Source organism: Ranitomeya imitator, chromosome 2 (assembly GCF_032444005.1).
Source record: "Ranitomeya imitator isolate aRanImi1 chromosome 2, aRanImi1.pri, whole genome shotgun sequence".
Taxonomy (NCBI): domain Eukaryota; kingdom Metazoa; phylum Chordata; class Amphibia; order Anura; family Dendrobatidae; genus Ranitomeya; species Ranitomeya imitator.
Genome location: NC_091283.1, coordinates 726534045 through 726558422, shown reverse-complemented (window position 1 = coordinate 726558422; position 24378 = coordinate 726534045). Strand labels below are relative to the sequence as shown.

General features: G+C 40.0%; 1 protein-coding gene across 1 annotated transcript in view; it reads right to left on the bottom strand.

Annotated features, from left to right (window-relative positions):
* Positions 1-24378, bottom strand: part of GRID1 (glutamate ionotropic receptor delta type subunit 1) — a 2008846-nt gene that overhangs the window by 231031 nt on the left and 1753437 nt on the right. Inside the window, exons 10-12 of the mRNA XM_069753192.1 lie at positions 23082-23279; positions 12284-12608; positions 7675-7813 (exon numbers count right to left, since the gene is read on the bottom strand). Coding sequence (XP_069609293.1) covers positions 7675-7813; positions 12284-12608; positions 23082-23279 — 662 coding nt within the window. The remainder of the gene's footprint in view (positions 1-7674; positions 7814-12283; positions 12609-23081; positions 23280-24378) is intronic.

Below are 24378 nucleotides of genomic sequence, written 5' to 3'. Positions count from 1 at the left end.
CTCAGGCACAGCAGTAGTGTAAAAGCTGTACATAAGTTAGCCCTATGGGATATCTGATTTTCAGTCTCCAGACTCTCGCCTCTCCAATCATAGATAGATTGCTTTCTGACAGAAAAACAGTGTTGCTTGTGCTTGGATTCCAATTGTAAGGCGGCTTTATCACCATGTTATTCAAGTTATATCACGTAGCACGCTATCAGCCAAGCTTGATTCTAAGGAACTGTTTTTACCGGTTAAGCTGTTTGTTCTATTTAATTCTAGCTATGGCACGCGATATTACAAAGGACATTTTTTTGTTTGTTTTTTTTAAGGGAAAAGAGAGATAATGAACTACAGGACTATTATCCATTGTCAAAACCTTTTTAGAATTAAAACAAAAAAATGAGAGAATGGAAAAAATGCAATACGATTGGATCTTGTACAGTGTTAATGCATCTTTTGTAGCTATTATTGTTAAATACCAACACTCAACAGGATCTTCTCCAAAGATATTTTTATATTGGCCTCATCTGTTCCATTTTTTTCAGCTTGATTGCAGGGAGCACACAGGTGCTTTACAGAAGGTAATGTCCAGAAAGGAACAATGAAATCGGAAGTAGAACATTCTTTATTTTCATCCTATTCCTATTATTTGCTTCAGTACACGAGTTTTATCTAGTGCCACAGAAAACTCTATTTTTATATGTTATGAAGTCACTCTAACAAAAAGATCTTTTCTTCTTACCATTCGATTATTTTTTATGGAGATTATGTATTAGTGCAGTAAAATAGTACATTAATACATTATCATAATACAGTATAAAAAAAGTTAAGTGTTCAATGTAGAGATGAGCTAATAAATTCAAGTGAAATTGGATTCTACTCAAACTTTACAAAAACTAGTATTCACCAGAATGCTGATTCGTTTGTTATTCCCTTCTTGCAGATTCAGCAAAATGCCAGCCATCAACCATCATTTTTATGATTCATAACAGACCATTAAAATGCTAAAATTATAAAAAACACTTATGCTCACCATATCACTTATCACTTCAGCCATTGCCACACCATTAGATTGTTGTACTGAAATCCCTTTGTCTGTTACACTGGACCGAGACTTTCATTAAAGGGACTCTGTCACCTGAATTTGGCAGGACTGGTTTTGGGTCATATGGGCGGAGTTTTCGGGTGTTTGATTCACCCTTTCTTTACCCACTGGCTGCATGCTGGCTGCAATATTGGATTGAAGTTCATTCTCTGTCCTCCATAGTACACGCCTGCGTAAAGCAAACTTGCCTTGTGCAGGCGTGTACTATGGAGGACAGAGAATGATCTTCAATCCAATAATGCAGCCAGCATGCAGCCAGCGGGTAAGGAAAGGGTGAATCAAACACGCGAAAACTCCGCCCATATGACCCAAAACCAGTCCCGCCAAATTCAGGTGACAGGTTCCCTTTAAGTATGCAAAATTCTTTTCAAGGTCATGGTGTCATGACACTGTGGCATACACTATAACCTTGCACACACATGCACACAACCCTCCCAGGGATTTAATGTGAGCAGCAATGAGCTGAGGATGCTGTGAGGAAAGGACAGGTGACGGTGTGGATCAGAGGGGCCAAAGATGTGAGTATTGAGGTAAGAATATATTTTTTTTATTTTATGCCTCTTTCATTCATTATTCTCTGTGCTCTGGCATGGAATAAGACCCCAGAGAATATTAGGGGACATTACCACGATTTTGATGCGTTTTTGATGCGTTTTTGGTGCTTTTTTTGTGCGTTTTTTCCCAAATGCATAGAATTGTGGGAAAAACGCAGAAAACACGCAAAAATGATGAACATGCTCATTTTTTTACCGCGATGCATTTTTTTGCAGAAAAAAACGCATCCGTGTGCACAAAACATGCAGAATGCATTCTAAATGATAGAATGCATAATGTATGCATTTTAATGAGTTTTTATAGTGTTTTTAGCCCAAAAAAGCGAAAAAAACGTGAAAAAACCTGTATGTGTGCACATAGCCTTACTCTAAGGAAGCTTAATTAATCATGCAGTCAAAGTTAGCATGGCCGAGTGGTCTAAGTGGTCTAAGGCACTGAATTTAGGCTCCACTGGCTTTGGAGGTGTGTGTTCAAATGCTAGTGTGTTGAGGTGTGGAAAACTTTTTCAGCTTTTATTTATAATTTTACTAACAGAAAAATTAGCCTGTGCTTTATTATTTTGTATTTTTATGAGTGCATGCTTTGCTGTTTTGCAAAAGACAATAGATAGAATCATTGCATTTTCCTTTTTGTTTAGAGACCTATCCATTTTCCACCTTGCAGAAGTTAAAATGTAGGCAGGTGACGATGCGGATCAGAGGGGCCGAAGATGTGAGTGGTGAGGTAAGAATATATTTTTTTTATTTTATGCCTCTTACATTCATTATTATCTGTGCTCTGGCATGTAATAAGACCCCAGAGAATATTAAGGGACATTAAATTAGCAAAGAATAATTTATCTGCAAATGAAGTTTTTGGGGAAAATCTGTGAGAACATACAAATTCGAATTAAGGAATTATCTCTAGTCCAAAGCACTGTTCCTCTGACTTTCTCATGTATTTCAGTGATTCTTACTTAGAAGAAGGCTGAAATATCATAAAAGCATTTTCAGTACTTTAAAGCAACATTAATACTGAGAAATTAAGTTGGACATTTTTATTCTCCAGTTATATAGATGTTTTTTGCGATCCTCGCAGTTCCAATAGAAGTAATCGTTATGAACCGCAAGATCAGCACTGACATCATTGTCAAATTAAACCTGTTCTGAGGGGATACTTAGACATGACAGGAGAATATTAAGAAATTTAGAGTATGTTTTAAGGTACCGTCACACTCAGCAACTTTCCAACGATCACGACCAGCGATACGACCTGGCCATGATCGTTGGAAAGTCCTTGTGTGGTCGCTGGAGAGCTGTCACACCGACACCTCTCCAGCGACCAACGATGTCAAAGTCCCAGGGTAACCACGGTAAACATTGGGTTACTAAGTGCAGGGCCGCGCTTAGTAACCCGATGTTTACCCTGGTTACCATTGTAAATGTAAAAAAAAAACACATACTCACATTCCGGTGCCTGTCACGTCCCCGGCGTCCACTTCCCTGCACTCCTCCTTTATCCTATGTAAGCGCCGGCCGTAAAGCAGAGCAGTGACGTCACCACTGTGCTCTGCTTTACGGCCGGCCGGCGCTGACACAGGATGCAGGAGGAGTGCAGGGAAGCGGACGCCGGGGGACGCGACAGACACCGGAATGTAAGTATGTAGTGTTTTTTTTTTTTACATTTACAATGGTAACCAGGGTAAATATTGGGTTACTAAGCACGGCCCTGCACTTAGTAACCCAATGTTTACCCTGGTTACAAATGAAGACATAAATAAGACATAAATAAGGTGCTGGCCTTCTAGCTCCGACCAGCGATGTCACAGCAGGATCCTGGTCGCTACTGCGTGTCAAACGCAACAATATCGCTATCCAGGATGCTACAACGTCACGGATCGCTATCGTTATTGTTGTTAAGTTGTTCAGTGTGAAGGTACCTTTAGGAATAACAAATATGTACTACCCACAATACTAAGGTGATCTTGGAGCACAAAGCATTAGATGTGGCGAAATGCTACCAAATCTAGTTTTAGTTTAATTTTCATGCATTTATTGTCAATATTGAATATTTGTAACATATTTGATACATTTTTATATTAGCAGAATTGGTGTATATTATCAAGTTTTCATTTATGAGCATAATCTCACAAGATATGAATTTGCCAAAGCCTATGATTTTACCTAAAATTTCTATTTACAGTGAATGTATGCACTCGGAATTGAATGTCTCTAATTATGCTGTTGGGTCTTGAGAAACCTCAAAGCATAATAAATATAAAATTTAGTAAATAAAAAAGCAGCCAATACTCACATCATCTCTATGGATCACTGCCCCCTGTAGGTCCTCATTGCTTCTTCTTATCGCTACCCCATATTCAAACCCCAGACATCTTCATGCTAGACTGGGACTTCTGGCCAAACCTAGGCCCAGGATTTCAGTGACAGCTCAAGCCTAATCACAGTGGAAGTCATGGCCTGGAGTGCCTGTTGTAAGAATGTGGTGGACATCCTGATGTCAGCATATGTCCTTAAGAACCACATAGCATGAAGATGTCCTGCATTTTGCGATAGCAATAGGAAGAGACAGCAAAGAGCTATATAGAAGAGCATGCCGAGGTGGCCAGGAGGTGAATATTGAGGTGAATAGTAGTGTATTTTTTTGGGTTTTTTCTTAACCTTTAGCTGGTTTTCTACGCTAGGCAGCCTCAATCTTGCTGAATTTGTGCAGTGAAAATTACAAGAAATCCACATTCTAGAAAATAAGGATTTTTTTAAATTTTAAGAAGAATTCAATTACACTCACTTTAATTTGCCCAACTGTATTCAGAATTATGCTTTAAATGGCTAGCAAACTTTCAGACAACTTGATCTCATTTGATGGATAATATGCAAAATAGCAAGAGCACAAGAAGTGGATTCGGAGATCCTCCAATAAATAGCAAGAGCACAAGAACAGCGCCACATACAAGTCTTTTATGTGCAGCAATGTGCCAAGCAGCCACCCCCTCCATTAGTTTGGTAGGTTGTGAGTGGCTGCCTCATCAGTTATGCTGCACCTGTGTTGTCTCCATCTTACCCACATGGGTCCACTGCATCCTGATAGTGCATTTGTTTAGAGGCCTATGCAGGTAAGCATCTCTGCCTTTTTTGCTGTTTTTTCTAATTTTTGGAGGATCTCCGAATCCTCTTCTTGTGCTCTTGCTATTTAGAATTAGGACTCGTAAGCGTGGGGACCCTTGACGCAGGTTGCGAGCTTGCGTATTTTGGCCAAAATATAAACTAATATCTCACAAAAAATATTTATATATTTTTTGTGTTTTTTGCACTTTTTTTTCGGGGTGCAGTTGGGCCCATTTTTGTCTTGTAAACTGTGGTGTCTGTTCACATGGGGTGCACTTGGTTAGCTCTGGGCAGGCCCGCCTGATCTAATAGAAGGGTGTCACTACTAGGCTTGCCTGGATGCTGTGCATCTCCATTGTGTGAACAGTGCCATATACAAGTCTTTTATGTGCATCAATGTGCCAAGCAGCCACCCCTCCATTAGTTTGGTAGGATGTGAGTGGCTGCCTCATCGGTTATGCTGCACCTGTGTTGTCTCCATCTTAACCACATGGGTCCACTGCATCCTGAATTTGTTTAGAGGCCTAGGCAGGTAAGCATCTCTGCCTTTTTTGCTGTTTTTTCTATGGATAATATGCTAAATACAGTACAGACCAAAAGTTTGGACACACCTTCTCATTTAAAGATTTTTCTGTATTTTCATGACTATGAAAATTCTAAATTCACACTGAAGGCATCAAAACTATGAATTAACACATGTGGAATTATATACTTAACAAAAAAGTGTGAAACAACTGAAAATATGTCTTATATTCTAGGTTCTTCAAAGTAGCCACCTTTTGCTTTGATGACTGCTTTGCTCACTCTTGGCATTCTCTTGATGAGCTTCAAGTGGTAGTCACCGGAAGTGGTCTTCCAACAATCTTGAAGGAGTTCCCAGAGATGCTTAGCACTTGTTGGCCCTTTTGTCTTTACTCTGCGGTCCAGCTCACCGCAAACCATCTCGATTGGGTTCAGGTCAGGTGACTGTGGAGGCCAGGTCATCAGGCGTAGCACCCCATCACTCTCCTTGGTCAAATAGCCCTTACACAGCCTGGAGATGTGTTTGGGGTCATTGTCCTATTGAAAAATAAATGATGGTCCAACTAAACGCAAACTGGATGGAATAGCATGCCGCTGCAAGATGCTGTGGTAGCCATGCTGGTTCAGTATGCCTTCAGTTTTGAATAAAACCCCAACAGTGTCATCAGCAAAGCACCCCCACACCATCACACCTCCTCCTCCATGCTTCACGGTGGGAACCAGGCATATAGAGTCTATCCATTCACCTTTTCTGCATCGCGCAAAGACACAGTGGTTGGAACCAAAGATCTCAAATATGGACTCATCAGATCAAAGCACAGATTTCCACTGACCTAATGTCCATTCCTTGTGTTCTTTAGCCCAAACAAGTCTCATCTGCTTGTTGCCTGTCCTTAGCAGTGGTTTCCTAGCAGCTATTTTGCCATGAAGGCCTGATGCACAAAGTCTCCTCTTATCAGATGTTGTAGAGATGTGTCTGCTGCTAGAACTCTGTGTGGCATTGACCTGGTCTCTAATCTGAGCTGCTGTTAACCTGCGATTTCTGAGGCTGGTGACTCGGATAAACTTATCCTCAGAAGCAGAGGTGACTCTTGGTCTTCCTTTCCTGGGCCGGTCCTCATGTGAGCCTGTTTCTTTGTAGCACTTGATGGTTTTTGCCACTGCACTTGGGTACACTTTCAAAGTTTTCCCAATTTTTCGGACTGACTGACCTACATTTCTTAAAGTGATGATGACCACTCGGTTTTCTTTACTTAGCTGCTTTTTTCTTGCCATAATACAAATTCTAACAGTCTATTCAGTAGGACTATCAGCTGTGTATCCACCAGACTTCTGCACAGCACAACTGATGGTCCCAACCCCATTTATAAGGCAAGAAATCCCACTTATTAAACCTGACAGGGCACACCTGTGAAGTGAAAACCATTCCCAGTGACTACCTCTTGAAGCTCATCAAGAGAATGCCAAGAGTGTGCAAAGCAGTCATCAAAGCAAAAGGTGGCTACTTTGAAGAACCTAGAATATAAGAAAGAATTTCAGTTGTTTCACACTTTTTTTTGTTCAGTACATAATTCCACATTTGTTTATTCCTAGTTTTTATGCCTTCAGTGTGAATTTACAATTTTCATAGTCATGAAAATACAGAAAAATCTTTAAATGAGAAGGTGTGTCCAAACTTTTGGTCTGTACTGTAGGCTAAATAAATTTGAAAATCACTTTATTCAAAAATTATGCCCCAAAAATTCTCCATTGTTCTAGTCACTAGCTCTTTTATAGGTATAACTTGTTGCGCAACTGACAAAATGGAGAAGATAAATAAATTTATTTTCCGACTTCTCATCCAAGAAAACGGGATTACACAAATGATCTTACTCTGATCAAACTCTGATTAGAGTGCTATTAGCATACTCAGACCGATTTTGTCAGATGAGAGAAAATTGTTTGTGTGAACATAGCCTTCAAAAGTGAATGGCACTCTACAGGACATGAGGCTTTGCACAGTTCCTGGACATATCAGAGTGATATGTGCACCAAAAATATATTTAGGTTGTTGATGGGGATTCTGTTTTTCATAGGTGTTATTTAAATATACAGGTACATTTTACTATTTTTGCTCATGCTCTGGAAACTTTACAAGTGAAAGCAATGACGCTCACATGAACAAAGCCTTACTTTAATGCAGAAAATGAATGGATGAGGCTAAGAACCCATTTTCCCCTTTTGCTTATCAGCAAGTTAAAATAAACTGGACAAGCCTTAGAAAGTGTGTGAAGAATCAGCCAATGTGGGCTAAGTTTGATTTTGATGGAAGAATAGAAAATCTACCTATCCTACATATTCATGTAGAATTGGAGTTTATGGCCATACAAATTGATGACTATAAAGCATGTAGAGTAAGATCAATTGTACCTTATAGGGTTGTCCATTCTTGACACAGTTAAGAATGCTGCTAGATTTGCTGTATAAGAAGAACACACGATAAGCGTGAAGAGCCACCAGCTTCCCATGACAATTCTCATAGCGACTGAATTTGCTACAGATTCTCCACCTAAAAATAACACAGACAATAATGTAAGTTAATTTAATTTGTGATTTTTTTCTTTATTAAAAAATAGAAATAATTGATCAAAGCTATAAATACACAAGGGTTATGTGTTCAAAATAATGAGAGTCATGTTTTATCACAAAGGTCAACTCTCATTGGGTTGTATACTATGAACAAGAGACATTTGTACCAAATGAAGCATAAAATGAAACATCTGCACCTGTTATGATGGAGGCCACAAGGTTATAGGAAAAGTACAGGAGTGACATGTCCTTTTGTTTTATTTACTCTTTTAAGAATGCATTACAAAGCAAAAAAAATCAAACAGCAAAGAGAATAGAACACATATTTTATCATAATCCATACTTTTTTAGTTTAAGAAAATCTGAGTTATACAAGTAATGCAGAATTTATATCTTATCTATTTGTAGAGCACATGGAAAGCAATATGCCAAAAGCAGGAAATGACCAGAGATAAGGTTTGTGTATGTAGCTCTTTATTTTTTAATATTATATATTGTAATCTTAAAGCAAAGAATTTGCATTTGTGGCTACTTTTATAAAAAGCAATGTTATTGCAATGTAAAGCTTGAATGGATTTCAAAAATAGATATACATAAAACTGGCACTATAAAACTGATCGGACATTCATCACCTATCCAAAAATAGGCTTTTCATGGTACAGCTCTGAAGAGCCCCTGTAAGAGACTTTTATTTAGATGAATTGCCTTTATTGACTCTACTAACTACTGAATAACTGTCAGATTTGGTGCTGCTCGGAGGTATTAGGTATGCCACATGGTATTTAGTTGGCATTAGAATTAAGCAAATCAATTTGTAACCAAATTTGTGACAATTTTCCACAAATCTTGCTCATTTAGCCACTGGCACTAAATCAGATATTGATGGTCTATTGTCAAAAATTGATCTTTGATGGTAAAATTCCAAACAGACACTTTAATGGGGCTGCCCAGTAATTCATGATTTTGATTTGTTATAAATTGATTCTCCAATTTCTAGTGCCAACCAAATACCACCATGCAGCATACAAAACACATCCACGCAGAACCAGGCTTAATAAAAAGCAATTTTTATAAATAAAATGCAACAGCACCACTGCAAGAGTATCCACTATTTTAATTTTAAAAGGGGCTCTGAAGTAATGACCCTATTGACCACAGACTCACCACTGAATTACTGTGGTATTTATTGTTGCTAGGAGTTATTAAGTATGCAGCATGTGATATTTGGTTGGCACTAGAACTGCGCAAATCATTTTTATATTGGCTGGCCGCCATTTTTATAAATTCTTTTGAGGGTTGTAAAAAGGATAAAATTAAAGTAAAAAATGCATTATATGTACCTATCTTAGGCTTTCAACCAACTCCTTTTGATGTCTGTGCCACTGCTTCACAGTCCACTGCATGGGTCTTCAGTTCTTTCGATGCTGTGGCCTACAGTGGAAGCACTGAAGTCCCTTGCAGAGGGCCGGAAAGCCGTGACAGCAATGGTGGTGGCGTAAGGAGTCAGGCGGAGCAAAGGATAGGTCAACATAATATGTTATATTATTTAACCCATTTCATCCTATCCATTTATTATGCTGTGGGTTCTGGATAGTCCTCATTATAAACACCAATTTAGACATTTTCAATTCAGACCAATTGTATTCAGATAAATTCAAATCTAGCCCCTAATTTAAGAATGTTGCCAAATTGAACTTTGGGAAATGTATTTGTCTCTAGCGGGCAGTGCTCAATGTAAAATTGGTGATTCTGTTTTGGAGAAAATATGAGTTCTGCATGGTAGTATTTGCTTGAGGTTTTGGCATCACCATGAATTAGTCAGCAAAATAATTTGAGAATCCCTGAATATATAATCCTAACAAGACAGTGGAAAATAAAATCTACCTCTATAACATCCATTAATAGTACTGTAACTAAAATAACTGTATAAAGAAAAAAGAAAAGGGGGGTTATCTTATGAAACTATCAGATGGTTACTTCAGCCAGTAGAGAAGAATGAATCGAGCTAGATTTTATAAAATTCAAAGGTCTCAATGGATTCAAACAATTTGAAATTTGATATTACACATTGGTGAAGATTGCAATAATCAGGAGAGAGCTCAAGTGACCTTTTCTATGGCCATACAGGCTTTTCCTTAATGCCTTGCAGCTATCACACCACACTGTACATTGCAGCTAATCAAGAGAAACTCTCAAATCCTGTATAAAAGCTAAGGCAGGGAATGCAGCATCAATATTAGCATATTATAGCCAAGAAAGAAGATTCCCCACTGCACTGCACAGTATTAAGGTACCTTCACACATAATGATATCGTTAACGATATAGGTGCTTTTTGTGATGTAGCAACGATATCGTTAAGGATATCGTTATGTGTGACAGCGACCAACGATCAGGCCCCTGCTGGGAGATCGTTGGTCGCTGAACAAAGTCCAGAACTTTATTTTGTTGCTGGATCTCCCGTGGACATCGCTTGATCGGCGTGTGTGACACCGATCCAGCGATGTCTTCACTGGTAACCAGGGTAAACATCGGGTAACTAAGCGCAGTGCCGCGCTTAGTAACCCGATGTTTACCCTGGTTACCAGCGTAAAAGTAAAAAAAAAACAAACACTACATACTTACCTACCGCTGTCTGTCCCCGGCGCTGTGCTCTGCACTCCTCCTGTACTGGCTGTGAGCGTCGGTCAGCCAGAAAGCAGAGCGGTGACGTCACCGCTCTGCTTTCCGGCCGCTGTGCTCACAGCCAGTACAGGAGGAGTGCAGAGAAGCAGAGCGCCGAGGACAGACAGCGGTAGGTAAGTATGTAGTGTTTGTTTTTTTTTACTTTTACGCTGGTAACCAGGGTAAACATCGGGTCACTAAGCGCGGTCCTGCGCTTAGTTACCCGATGTTTACCTTGGTTACTCGGGGACTTCGGGATCGTTGGTCGCTGGAGAGCTGTCTGTGTGACAGCTCTCCAGCGACCAAACAGCGACGCTGCAGCGATCCGGATCGTTGTCGGTATCACTGCAGCATCGCTTAATGTGAAGGGGCCTTTAGAGAAACAGAGTGAAAGGCTTAAACAGATTGGACATACAATGCAGTGTTGAGAAGTTAGAAAATGAGAGCCATAGCAATAATCTGCAAATAATACATAGATTCAATTGATATTGAGAAAGAGAGATAGGAGAGTTGTCAGCGGCAGCAGACTTAGTAAATTAATAAATTAAATTAATTCGATTTTACAAGAAGTAAAAACAGTATAACACCCCAGTAATAATTTTCTACTAAACAAAAAAATAAATCAAAATCTGTTCTCGAAGGTTTAATTAAGTTAACTTTATTCATTTTTGTGAAGACAAAATGTAAAAAAATAAGAGCACATTTAACTTTTTATATACGTATTCTGCCATTCTAATTTTGTATTTTTCTGGCCATGATAAAACTATGAACTTTCTGCAATAACTTTTTGTTTTTTACCATTTTAAGTATTCAAAAATTGTAAAATTTGTATAATCATTTCAATCAGGAATTTGCATTATAAATAAAAATGGTACACCAACAGGGAAACAGGATATGCAAAAACATCTAATAATATGCACATATGGCATCTTTTAAATACTTGCATATATTTTGCAAGTAAAGACGATTTCATGATTTTCCTGAAGCACATTTGGCCATTTTTTCCATAGTTTTTGCAGTGGTTTTGCTGCCAGAGTCTTGTTTTTTAAACTTTAAATAGCAAGTAACTTACAAGCAGAAGCTGCCAAAAGAATGAACATGCTACTTTTTTAACCGCTTCTTCCCATTTTTTAATCTGAAGCAATTAAGAGAGATGGCAAAAGATGGAGCATATGCCCAGCAGGAAATTTTTATATTGCATGCTATGTTGATTCTTTGAAGCATTTTCAGCACTATTTAAGGTGGGTTCTAGGCAGAATTTGTCTGAAAAATCAAGTGCACATACCTTAAATGTTGCAGTCTCTCTAGTGGGACCCCCAACCTAATCACAACTTTATGAGACACGAATTTGTAGCTGTCTCTTTAAAGGTTTATAGGAGTAACTGAAAGAATTTGGTCTTCTTATAACATTGCAGTCTAATTTTCAATTTACAGAAAGCATGCTACAGAGGAGGAAATATGGGGAAGACTGATTCATAAGTTTTGTAAAGAAAGATTCATTGTTCAATTTGTGCTTTATTCAAATAAATATTAGTTTATTTTGTTGTTTTGGTAAAGTGGGTGTCCCTAATCAGCAATTGACAGCCTTCCCTTTATAAGTATGCTGTCCGTCACTAATCAGGTCTGCCCATTTGACTAAAAAGACCAGAATAAACAGAGATTTAGGTGAATAAATTATTCTGCTTGCAGACTGGACTGAAATTTTAACTTGACAGGTTAGCTTCAATATTTTTTACCATAAATCTGTTCTAAAATCAATAGGATTGTGGAATATTATTATGCACTCACCTTGCTGTACAAATGCCCCATATACAATCCATATGGCACTGTGTAATGTAGAGGACGTAGATGGACTGGCTTGTGATGCACTCTGAGCTCTTACTGCCTGAATACGGTTCAAAACAAATATGAGCACGCCAACTACTGGTATAACTGCAGCAATGCAAGCCCAGACAGCAAAATCGAAAGGTGCAAAGAGCGAAAAAATATTTATTCTTTCCTCAGGTTTTTTAATTAGAATTCCTACTGAGTAATCCAAGTAACGTTTGCTGAAATCCACCACACTTTCCCGCTCTGGTGTTATTGTGATCGCTGACACAGCAATGTCGGCTCTCTATAAAAACAATGACATTGATTAAACTTCATCACAACCAACCATTGATATTTGCACACATTTAACTAGAGGGGATTAATTATTAACATAATTAAACAAAAGCAATGAATGTTTGTATAAAGCTACACATGTTTTGTGCATAAAATCAATCATCAAATTGATCCAAATGTAATTATATCACATTAAGCTTTTTTCAATTATGGGAAAAAATGTCAAAATTTAAAACATTGCAATATTCAATCAGTTTTGGAGGTTTTATGTAAATTAAAATGAGTCATCATATAATGAATTTGCTTTCTAACACAAGATTAGGATTTTCCACCATTTTCAAAATCAATACTTGTTGCTAGAGTTGTTTGTTGCAATCTATATATCTCATACCTGAAGGCTTGGATTCACTAAGACTGGCATGTTGTATGTCAGTCTTAATGAAGTTATCATTGGTGTAAAATGCGGCAAATTCATTAGGGGCATTCATGCTTTAATAAGTTTGACACAACATACAACTGCCATGCATGCACACCAGATATGTTACTACATCCATTAGCTAGCATAGATTTTTGCAGTAATTTAAGCCATTTTTGTGGCATAAATTATAATGAATCTGGGGGGGTGCTTTTCAAAACGTTGTCAGAGCTGGGCCATCACTGGAGTAAAGACAAGAAAGGTCGGAAAATGTGAAACAGTTTTAATCTAGAACTCTGCTTGAAGAATCAGGGAAAAAAGACTTAAAGAGGTTGACAAGTATATCTTAAAAAGACATATAGTATTTGTTAAAGAAAATTATGCACATGGGCGCGATGCTATATGATGCTAACAATGAATTCTGAGGTTCATTACTTTGTGAGGGAGGCACAATCCATAACAAAGTCATGCATTATATATATATATATATATATATATATATATATATATATATATATATATGTACATGTGCTGCTGTGTTCTTTTATATCTATATGATACAGCTTGCAGCTTGCATGTGTTCACATTGGGAGTGCTGGTTGGCTTTTTTTTTTCTCTGTTTGGTGTATGGATGTGGCTGCATCCAGGCTGATCTTGCACTCCTCCCATTGACCTTGCAGGTGGTGGTAGTCAACTCTACCTGCCCATAAATTGTAGGTTTAGCCCAGAGTGACATGTTTGTCCAAAGTTGTAGGCTGGTGGCCCAAGAGTGGCATGTACAATAGAGTAGGACCCATCAGAGGGAGATCACCTTGCCATGGTTGATAGGCACACATGAATTGGCCAATTTATGCACTAAGAATCTTCATTTTATCTATAACTGTAAGTTTTCTGAAAAAAAAATTTTTAAAAATTTTTTATGAAAAAATATTTTTGAGAAATATGATTCATATCGAACATTTGTCTGTGTTTTCACATGGCCTAGATTCATGTACATGTGCTGCTGTGTTCTTTTATATCTATATGATACAGCTTGCAGCTTGCATGTGTTCACATTGGGAGTGCTGGTTGGCTTTTTTTTCTCTTTCTCTTTTTTTTCTCTTTCTCTCTCTCTCTCTATATATATAGATATAAAAATGTTCATTTTTTTCTCATTAATGTACACTCTGCACCCCAAATTGACTGGAAGAAAACAGAAATGTAGTAGTTTTTGAAAATTTATTAGAAAAGAAAAACTGAAATATCACATGGTCATAAGTATTCAGGCCCTTTGCTCAGTATGGAGTAGAAACACCCTTTTGAGCTAGTACAGCCATGAATCTTCTTGGGAATGATGCAACTAGTCTTTCACACCTGGATTTGGGGATCCTCTGCCATTCTTCCTTGCAGATCCTCTTCAGTTCCGTCAGGTTGGATGGTGATCGTTGGTGGACAGCCATTTTCAGGTCTCTCCAGAGATGCTCAATTGGGTTTAGGTCAGGACTCTGGCTGGGCCATTCAAAAATGGTCACAGAGTTGTTCTGAAGCAACTCCTTTATTATTTTAGCTGTGTGCTTAGGGTCATTGTCTTGTTGGAAAGTGAACCTTCGGCCAACTCTATAACAAAAGAAAAAAAGGCCAATGCATATAAACTGTGCACACCTGTAGTACAACATATCAAAGAATACTTTATTATCACCAAAGTACAAAACATGGTTAAACACCTATTAAAAACACAGTAGTGACACCCCATCTTAAATTGTCCAAATATCCATAATATGTTTTTAACCATGTTTTGTACTTTGGTGATAATAAAGTAGTCTTTGATATGTTGTACTACAAGTGTGCACAGTTTATATTCATTGGCCTTTTTTCTTTTATTATATTCTTTCTCTCCATGCATCTTGTAGCACCCTGTGTTTTATTATGTTATATTTCTAAGGGTTTATTGTGGTGTGCCAGGTATTTTGTTGTTTCTTGCCATTGCATTTGGCCAAGTCTGAAATCCAGAGCACTCTGGAAGCGGGTTTTATCCATGATATCTCTGTACCTGGCTGAATTCATGTTTCTTTCAATGACAACCAGTCATCCTGTCTCTGCAGCTGAAAAACACCCCTGTCATGTAGCCGCTTTTCAGCACGTGACTTGGGGTTGCGCCTGCAAGGGTTAATCTATCTCCTCTCACTCACTCCAGCATTCAATCTCTGTCCTATGCTGTAATGGGGAGCATAAATCACACACCAACACAGGCCACACACCCCGCTCATACACGCTGCCACCACTCACCGAACAAACGGGCGATGAGTCCCGGAAACATTACTACTACTGTCTGCCACTCATAAGGATCATACACTTTAAGGCTATGAATTCTTTTAGCGTATACAAGGTTCAGACTTATTAAAGTTTTAAGCTTTATTAGAAAAGGTACAATGCTTGCAATAAAAAGGTATAAAAATATGGGAATAAAAAGTGACATACAAAGATGTAAAAACAGTGATAAAATAAAGGGATAATTTACTGAAATATCGAACTTTGCATTCTGATTCTCTGTCCCTGGGGGTGGGAGAAATATGAAATGGATCACATCAGCTTTCCAGGCTGCCCCCACATGCGAACAGCTTTCTTTGTGGAGTCAACCTATCTCAGTGATCAAAATTCACTCTGGAACGAATCTGCCTGCCGGCAGATTCGGCGGGCGCACTGCACATGCGCCCGCCATTTTGGAAGATGGCGGCGCCCAGGAAAGAAGACGGACGGTCCCCGGGAGGCCAGGTAAGTATAAGGGGGGGAGATCAGGGCACGGGGGGGGGCGTCGGAGCACGGGGGGGTGGACCGGAACACGGGGGGGTGGATTGGAGCACGGAGTGGGGGATCGCTGTGCGGGCGGGTGGATCGCTGTGCGGGCGGGTGGATCGCTGTGCGGGGGGGGATCGCTGTGCGGGGGGGATCGCTGTGCGGGGGGGGATCAGAGTGCGGGGGGGGGATCGGAGTGCGGGGGGGTTTGATTGGAGCACGGGGGGTGTGATTGGAGCACGGGGGGAGCGGGCAGGAGGACGGGGGAGCAGAGCACAGGTCCGAGGGGAGCACACCGCAGATCGGGGGGCTGGGGGGGCGATCGGAGGAGTGGAGTGGGTACACATTAGTGTGTCCAGCCATGGCCGATGATATTGCAGCATCGGCCATGGCTGGATTGTAATATTTCACCATTTTTTTAGGTGAAATATTACAAATCGCTCTGATTGGCAGTTTCACTTTCAACAGCCAATCAGAGCGATCGTAGCCACGAGGGGGTGAAGCCACCCCCCCTGGGCTAAACTACCACTCCCCCTGTCCCTGCAGATCGGGTGAAATGGGAGTTAACCCTTTCACCCGATCTGCAGGGACACGATCTTTCCATGACGCATATGCTGCGTCATGGGTCGGAATGGCACCGACTTTCATGACGCAGCGTATGCGTCAAAGGTTGGGAAGGGGTTAAGGATTATTGAGGCCACTGTGCTCTTAGGAGCATTGAGCACTGCAGAAATTCTGTTGTAACCTTGGCCAAATCTGTGTCTTGCCACAATTCTGTCTCTGAGCTCTTTAGTCAGTTCCTTTGACCTCATGATTCTCATTTGGTTTGACATGCACTGTGAGCTGTGAGGTGTCATATAGACAGGTGTTTGCCTTTTCAAATCAAATCCTATCAGTTTAATGAAACACAGCTGGACTCCAATGAAGGAGTAGAAACATCTCAAGGAGGATCACAAGGAAATGGACAGCATGTCACTTAGATATGAGTGTGTGAGCCAAGGGTCTGAATACGTATGACCATGTGAAAGTTTTTTTTTCAGTCAAAATTGGGTGCAGAGTGTACATTAATGGTAAAAAAAATGAACTTTTTTGAATGTACCAAATAGCTGCAATGAAACAAGAAGTGAAAAATTTAAAGGAGTCTGAATACTTTCTGACCCACTGTCCACTGTTTATATATATATATATATATATATATATATATATATACTTTTCAAAAAAATAAAGGGAGCACTTAAGCAACACACGGTAACTCCAAGTAACTCACACTTCTGGGGAAATCAACTTGTCCAGTTTTGAAGCAACACTGATTGTGAGTTGATTTATCCTGCTATTGTGCAAATGGAACCAACAACAGGTAGAAATGATGGGCAATTAGCAAGACAACCCCTATAAATGAGTGGTTCTGCAGGGGGAGACCACAGACCATTTCTATGTTTTCATCATTTTGGCTGTTTGTTTCGGTCACTTTTACATTTAGTCATTGCTTTCATTTTGAGGCAGTGTCTACAACCCACAGAAGTTGCACAGATAGTGCAGCTCAACCACTGTGGCACACCAATCTGAGCTTTGGCAAGATAGATAGCTCTGTCTGTCAGCACAGTGTCCAGAGCATAGAGTGGACATCAGGAGACAGGTTAGTACACCAGGAGATGTGGAACAAGACTGCTACCTCTTGATGAACAGGAGGAGCAGTGCCAGAGCCCTGCAGAATGACCTCTTGCACGTAACTAATAACCATGTGTCTTCTAAAACTGTCTGATGCTTTAATCCAGGTCTGGGAGGAGATACCTCAGGAGAATATCCGCCACCGTTCGTGGACACCGCGTCTGTCAGCACCCTCATCCTTACCAGTCTTCTCAGCGGTACCGCTCCTATCGGGCTCAAGTACAAGACGCTGCCTCTTAATACCTTATGACCCATCGGTCTCTCTTACTATTCTGTAGTACGTTACTGACGAAGGTCCGTAGACTGGACCGAAACGTTTTGTGTACCACTACAATAAAAGCTGCACTAAAGCATCAGTTGAGTGCTAGGTTCTTTTTTACATATTACATGGAAAAACCTGATGACAGATTCCGTTGAACACTGAGTGAAAAAAAAAGATCCACTCCTCAAATCAGCTACTGCCTCTTAATCTGGATGGGACCGCATAATGACACAAATGAGTGTAAACATTACTAAACACTGTTTATTGTACTGTTGAGAGAATGGTTGTGTCACTAGATCCTCATGGAGGGATTAGAAAGGTTCTTTTATACGAAAATATTCTATAAGGCAGCAACTCGTGGTGAACTATGGCCATAGTGCAAGATCACCAATCATACTTTCCCTTAGGGCATGTGCACAGATTTTTTTGAGGTGGTCAAAAATGACAAGTGTAAAGACTAAGTGTAAATGAGCTAATCTAAAAAAAAGAAAAAATTGAGTCACCAGATTTGCCCAGATTGGATAAGAAAATTCAAATGAATTTGCCTGCCCCAAAAAGGACACTGTGTGCTTATACATTCTTAGGAATGATTCTGGACTACAATGATAAGTAGGATGTAATGATGACCAATAGGAAAATTAAACTAGCTGAAACTAAATGGCGAAAAGGTTTTGATATTTACAGATCTTGTATTGGATGTTAGTTTTAAGAGAAAAGCAGTTGCACCAAATTGCTCAATTTTGGAAACAAAGAATAAATGATTCACATTGATATTCCCTGCAGTATTAATCCCTACTGATCACAGCCAGCTTTGGTCCTAATTTTGGAGCTTAAGGTTCTGATTCATCAGCTTTCAGCAGTGTTTAATGTTCAACTGCTAAAAATGTTACTATTCTCAAAGCTGCATAAAATCTTTGCAACATTTTACATGTCTGGTCCAGTCATTGTCAGCTCCACCAAATTTTTGAAATGCAGATGATCTTAGCCAGGAGGGGCCATGGCTTAGTATGGCTTAAGAATTTATTATAACTTGTCATAAATGTATTTGATTTCCTGATTGGAGTAGATTTCTTATGACAGCGCATGGCTGCTGAAAGTTGCAACAAATTCATATGGGTATACATCTTTTAATGAACTTGGGACATCTTACTCCAATGCTCTCATTAACACTGTCATACAAAACACCAGTCTTGATAAACTAATGTTTTAAAATCTGACATGATTGGGTTTAGAGCCACAGCAGGAAGAAAAGAAGAGGATGTCATCGCATGAAGATGGGAGGCGCCGGACCCAGACCGCGACACCCATCGGACCCGAACCGGGACCGCCCCATGGTGAGTATAATCTTACTTGTTTTTCTTATCTTTCAGGTTACATCGGGGGCTTATCTATAGCATTACAGAATGCTGTAGATAAGCCCCTGATGCTGGTGGCCGCAGCTCATACTCGAATTTTGGGGTGACAGGTTCCCTTTAATTAGTCATCAATCAAGTCTTTCTCATGCTGTTCATTTCAGAATTAAAATTATTAAGCTAAGTTCAGACCATGAGTATTTGGTGAGGTTTTGATGTTGCAGATTTTCTGTAGCAATTCTGCACCTATTAGCTAAGTTAAATAATTTGCATTTTTTCACATTTTTTTATTTTTTCATCTGTGGTTTTGGTAGAAAAAGTTTTGGTATGTGATGTTTTCAACTTCCTTGTTTTAGATGCTTGTTGTTAGTTAGGTATGATAAAACTTTATTGATAATGTGCTGTATGAATTAAATTTATTTTTTGTGCATTTCCACTGTAGAAATGCAGTGAAAATTTGCTCTGTCCGCAACAAGCTTTCCTACATCCATGATCTTTTTGTTACTACCAAACTTTCCTTCCTTGCCATCACAGAAACCTGGCTCACCCCATCTGACACAGCCTCTCCTGCTGCACTTTCATATGGTGGCTTCCACCTTTCTCACACCCCCTGCCCCAGCAGCAAACATGGCAGAGGAGTTGGTTTTCTCCTGTCAGCTACCTGCATCTTCACCCCAATCCCACTGGCACCATCTGTTACCCTCCCTTCCTATGAGGTGCACTCTGTGCGCATCTACTCTCCCTCCAACCTCCAACTGGCTGTCATCTACCGCCCTCCAGGGCCAGCCACTACCTTCTTTGACCACTTCACCACCTGGCTGCTTCATTTCCTTTCCGCGGACATCCCTACTATCATCATGGGCGACTTCAACATCCCCATTGACACTTCCCTCTTAGCTGCCACTAAACTTCTATCTCTCACTTCCTCCTTCGGCCTAACTCAATGGTCTTCTACAGCCACCCTCAAAGATGGCCACACACTGGACCTCATCTTCACCTGCCTCTGCTCTCTATCTAACCTCTCTAACTCACCTCTTCCTCTCTCTGACCACAACCTTCTCACATTCTCTTCCCTCTCCACTCCATGTCTACAATCCCCACCCCACAAACTTTCACACCCTCGCAGAAATCTTAAACACCTTGACCTACACTCATTCTCTGAATCACTCCTCCCTCTCACAGCTATAAGTTACTTACACAATGCGGATGACGCTGCCGCTCTATATAACACCACAATAGCTGTAGTTTTGGAATCTGCTGCCCCACTTACACATACCAAAGCTCGCAAAATCAATAGACAGCCCTGGCACACCAGCCTGACCAAAGAACTGAGGCGAGCTTCCAGGGCTGCTGAGCGCAGATGGAAAAGATCCCACTCCAACGAGCACTTCATTGCATTCAAACAGTCCCTCACTACTTTCAAGACCACACTCGCCACAGCTAAACAAACCTACTTCTCATCTCTCATATCCTCCCTGTCTCACAACCCTAAACAGTTATTCAACACCTTCAATTCTCTCCTCCGTCCCCCAGCACCTCCTCCCTCCCCACTCATCTCAGCTGAAGACTTTGCCTTATTTTTCAAGCAGAATATTGATAACATCAGAGACAGTTTTGATCAACAACCCCCAGAGCCCTTCCTCCTGACTTCCCAGCCCTCCACCTCCAAAAGCAACTTCTCCACCATTACAGAAGATCGACTCTCCTCTCTATTCTCAAGATCACATCTCACCACCTGTGCACTTGACCCGATCCCATCCCACTTCATCCCAAACCTCACCACAGTCTTCATCCCAACCCTAACCCATCTCTTCAACCTATCACTAACAACTGGTGTTTTCCCCTCAAGCTTTAAACATGCCTCCATCACACCTATCCTCAAAAAGCCCTCTCTTGACCCATCCTCTCTATCTAGCTATCGCCCTATATCACTTCTCCCCTATGCCTCCAAGCTACTGGAACAACACGTCTATCTTGAACTGTTCTCCCATCTCTCTTGTTGCTTGCTCTTTGACCGCTTACAATCTGGCTTCCGGTCACACCACTCCACTGAAACTGCCCTAACTAAGGTCGCCAATGACCTTTTAACCACCAAGAGCAAGCGACACAACTCTGTCCTCCTCCTGGACCTGTCGGCTGCCTTTGACACAGTGGACCATTCCCTATTATTACAGACCCTCTCATCCCTTGGTATCACAGAGTTGGCCCTATCCTGGATCTCATCATACCTAACAGACCAGACATTCAGCGTCTCCCACTCACACACCACCTCCTCACCTCGCCCCCTATCTGTCGGAGTCCCACAAGGTTCAGTCCTAGAGCCCCTGCGCTTCTCCATTTACATCTTTGGCCTGGGACAGCTCATAGAATCTCATGGCTTTCAGTATCATCTCTATGCTGATGACACACAGATCTACATCTCTGGACCATATATCACCTCCCTACTAACCAGAATCCCTCAATGTCTGTCCACTATTTCATCCTTCTTCTCCGCTAGATTTCTGAAAATTAACATGGACAAAACAGAAATCATCATCTTTCCCCCATCTCATGTGACCCCCCAACGAATCTATCCATTACAGTAAATGGCTGCCCACTCTCCCCAGTCCCAAAAGCTCGCTGCCTCGAGGTAATCCTTGATGCTGATCTCTCCTTCAAACCACATATCCAAGCCCTTTCCACTTCCTGCCGACTTCAACTCAAAAATATTTCACGAATCCGTTCATTCCTCAACCAAGAATCTGCAAAAACCCTAGTCCATGCCCTCATCATCTCTCGCTTTGACTACTGCAACCTCCTGCTCTGTGGCCTCCCCTCTAACACTCTCGCACCCCTCCAATCTATTCTAAACTCTGCTGCCCGACTAATCCACCTGTCCCCCCGCTATTCCCCAGCTTCTCCCCTCTGTCAATCCCTTCACTGGCTTCCCATTGCCCAGAGACTCCAGTACAAAACCCTAACCATGACATACAAAGCCATCCACAACCTGTCTCCTCCATACATCTGTGACCTCGTCTCCCGGTACTTACCTACACGCAACCTGCGATCCTCACAAGACCTCCTTCCCTACTCCCCTCTTATCTCCTCTTCCCACAATCGTATACAAGATTTCTCTTGCGCATCTACTCTGGAACCCTCTACCCCAACATATCAGACTCTCACCTACCATTGAAAACTTCAAAAAGAACCTGAAGACCTACCTCTTCCGGCAAGCCTATAACCTGCAGTAACCACCGATCGACCAAACCACTGCATGACCAGCTCTACTCTCGCCTACTGTATTCTCACCCATCCCTTCGTGGGCAGGGTCCTCTCTCCTCCTGTACCAGTTATGACTTGTATTGTTTAAGATTATTGTACTTGTTTTTATTATGTATACCCCTCCTTATATGTAAAGCGCCATGGAATAAATGGTGCTATAATAATAAATAATAATAATAATAATAATAATAATATGCGTTTTCCTCATCTCATTGAAGTCTACGGAGAAAATCCACAAATCAGACACAACAGAAATTGACATGTTGACATTCTGGAATGGTAACACACTGTGTTTATTTTTTTGTTGTAAAAATATGCAGAGTCAAAAACGCACCAAATACTCATCACGTGAACTTAGCCATAGTTTGCATTGATGCCTGTTTCACTGTCATAAGATGTAAAGATCTAGAAATGTATCTAGATTTTCTGAAAGTCTCTATTAGATCTCATACATAAAAATACACTGAATCAAAGGAGAGATATTGCTCAAGGCAGCCAATCAGAATTCTGCTGTAATTTTTCTACTGCAATTTGGAAAAAGAAATTTACTGTTCCACATTTTGTTTCATGTAATGTATATTAATGAGGCTTATTATGTTGTGCTCTCTGGCTGTTAAAATGAACAAAGCCAAACATTATTTGTATTACTGGGAAATTGTATTTTCTTTGTTATTTAATTTAGCATTGCAAATCATATTTACACATTTGCCACTTCAATTCTAAACTACTCATAGAGATTAAACCTCTTATTACCTTATTTATGAGTTCACCTATCATGCCATTCCAGGAGCCATTGGGAAGAGGATGCCCATACTTTCCATCAGGAACTTGATATATTTCATACTTAAAACCAAGATTTTGAGATAATGCATCCAAGACATCTATTGAAAAACCTTTATACTTCTTTGGTTGACCAAGTATGTTCTCTGCAACCATAACAAAAGGTTCTTCCTAAAATACAAATAATGCACAGTTAATATCATCATTACCATTATTGTTATCCATATTTCTCCATTCAATGCGTTTTTGACTAATAAATCACAAATGTTTACTAATTGATTTCATTTTAACATTGTTCACAAACAACTTTGTAGATTACTCTTATGAATGATCATAATTTTGTATTTTTACTTCTATGACAAGCTTAAATAAGCTCTCCCATCAAATTGTTTATTCTCTTAATATATTGAAAGAGGAAATAAGCAATTGTGAGTAAACAGAAATATAAACTATGAGGATTGCAAGATATTAGGAGGATAAAAAGATAAAAACTTGGATGGGAGTTCTTCTTTAAAGAGTAAACAGCTTTTCATTTTTAGAACTCAAACCTACGAATTGTTTTAATATATTACTACAGGAAAATGGCTCTTTCTCCACTTACGAGCCTCTTTTCTGTTGCACTGAAAATCTACTCTGAATTACTGCTCATACCTGTCCTCATTGACCACAGGTTTTCATCTAACTGAGGGATCAGATTGCAACCACAATACAAAAAACGGATACAAATTATATCAAGTGAAATAGTGACAGCTTATCCTGAAAAATTACCTGAAACAACAGGTAAATCGTAAGTGGTAGACTCAGAAAAGTGATAGTTTGTGCTGCTAACAATTCTTAGCACATTTGTAGTGTTACTACCCACAATATATTGTGATGATATCACTATATTTACTGCATAAATAATGCAGATAAGCCTTAATAATAATAATAATAATCTTTATTTTTATATAGCGCTAACATATTCCGCAGCGCTTTACAGTTTTGCACACATTATCATCACTGTCCCTGTTGGGGCTCACAATCTAGAATCCCTATCAGTATGTCTTTGGAATGTGGGAGGAAACCGGAGTGCCCGGAGGAAACCCACGCAAACACGGAGAGACCATACAAACTCTTTCTGATGTAAATACCTGCGGCATAAATTAACAAGCTGAAGATGTAAAATCTGCAGTGAATGTCAAATTAAATTCGAGGTTTTCTCTGCAACGTGTGGGTGAGATTCAATCTTATTCCTGATGCTGGTACTGTAGTAATAGAGCAGATTTTCAGA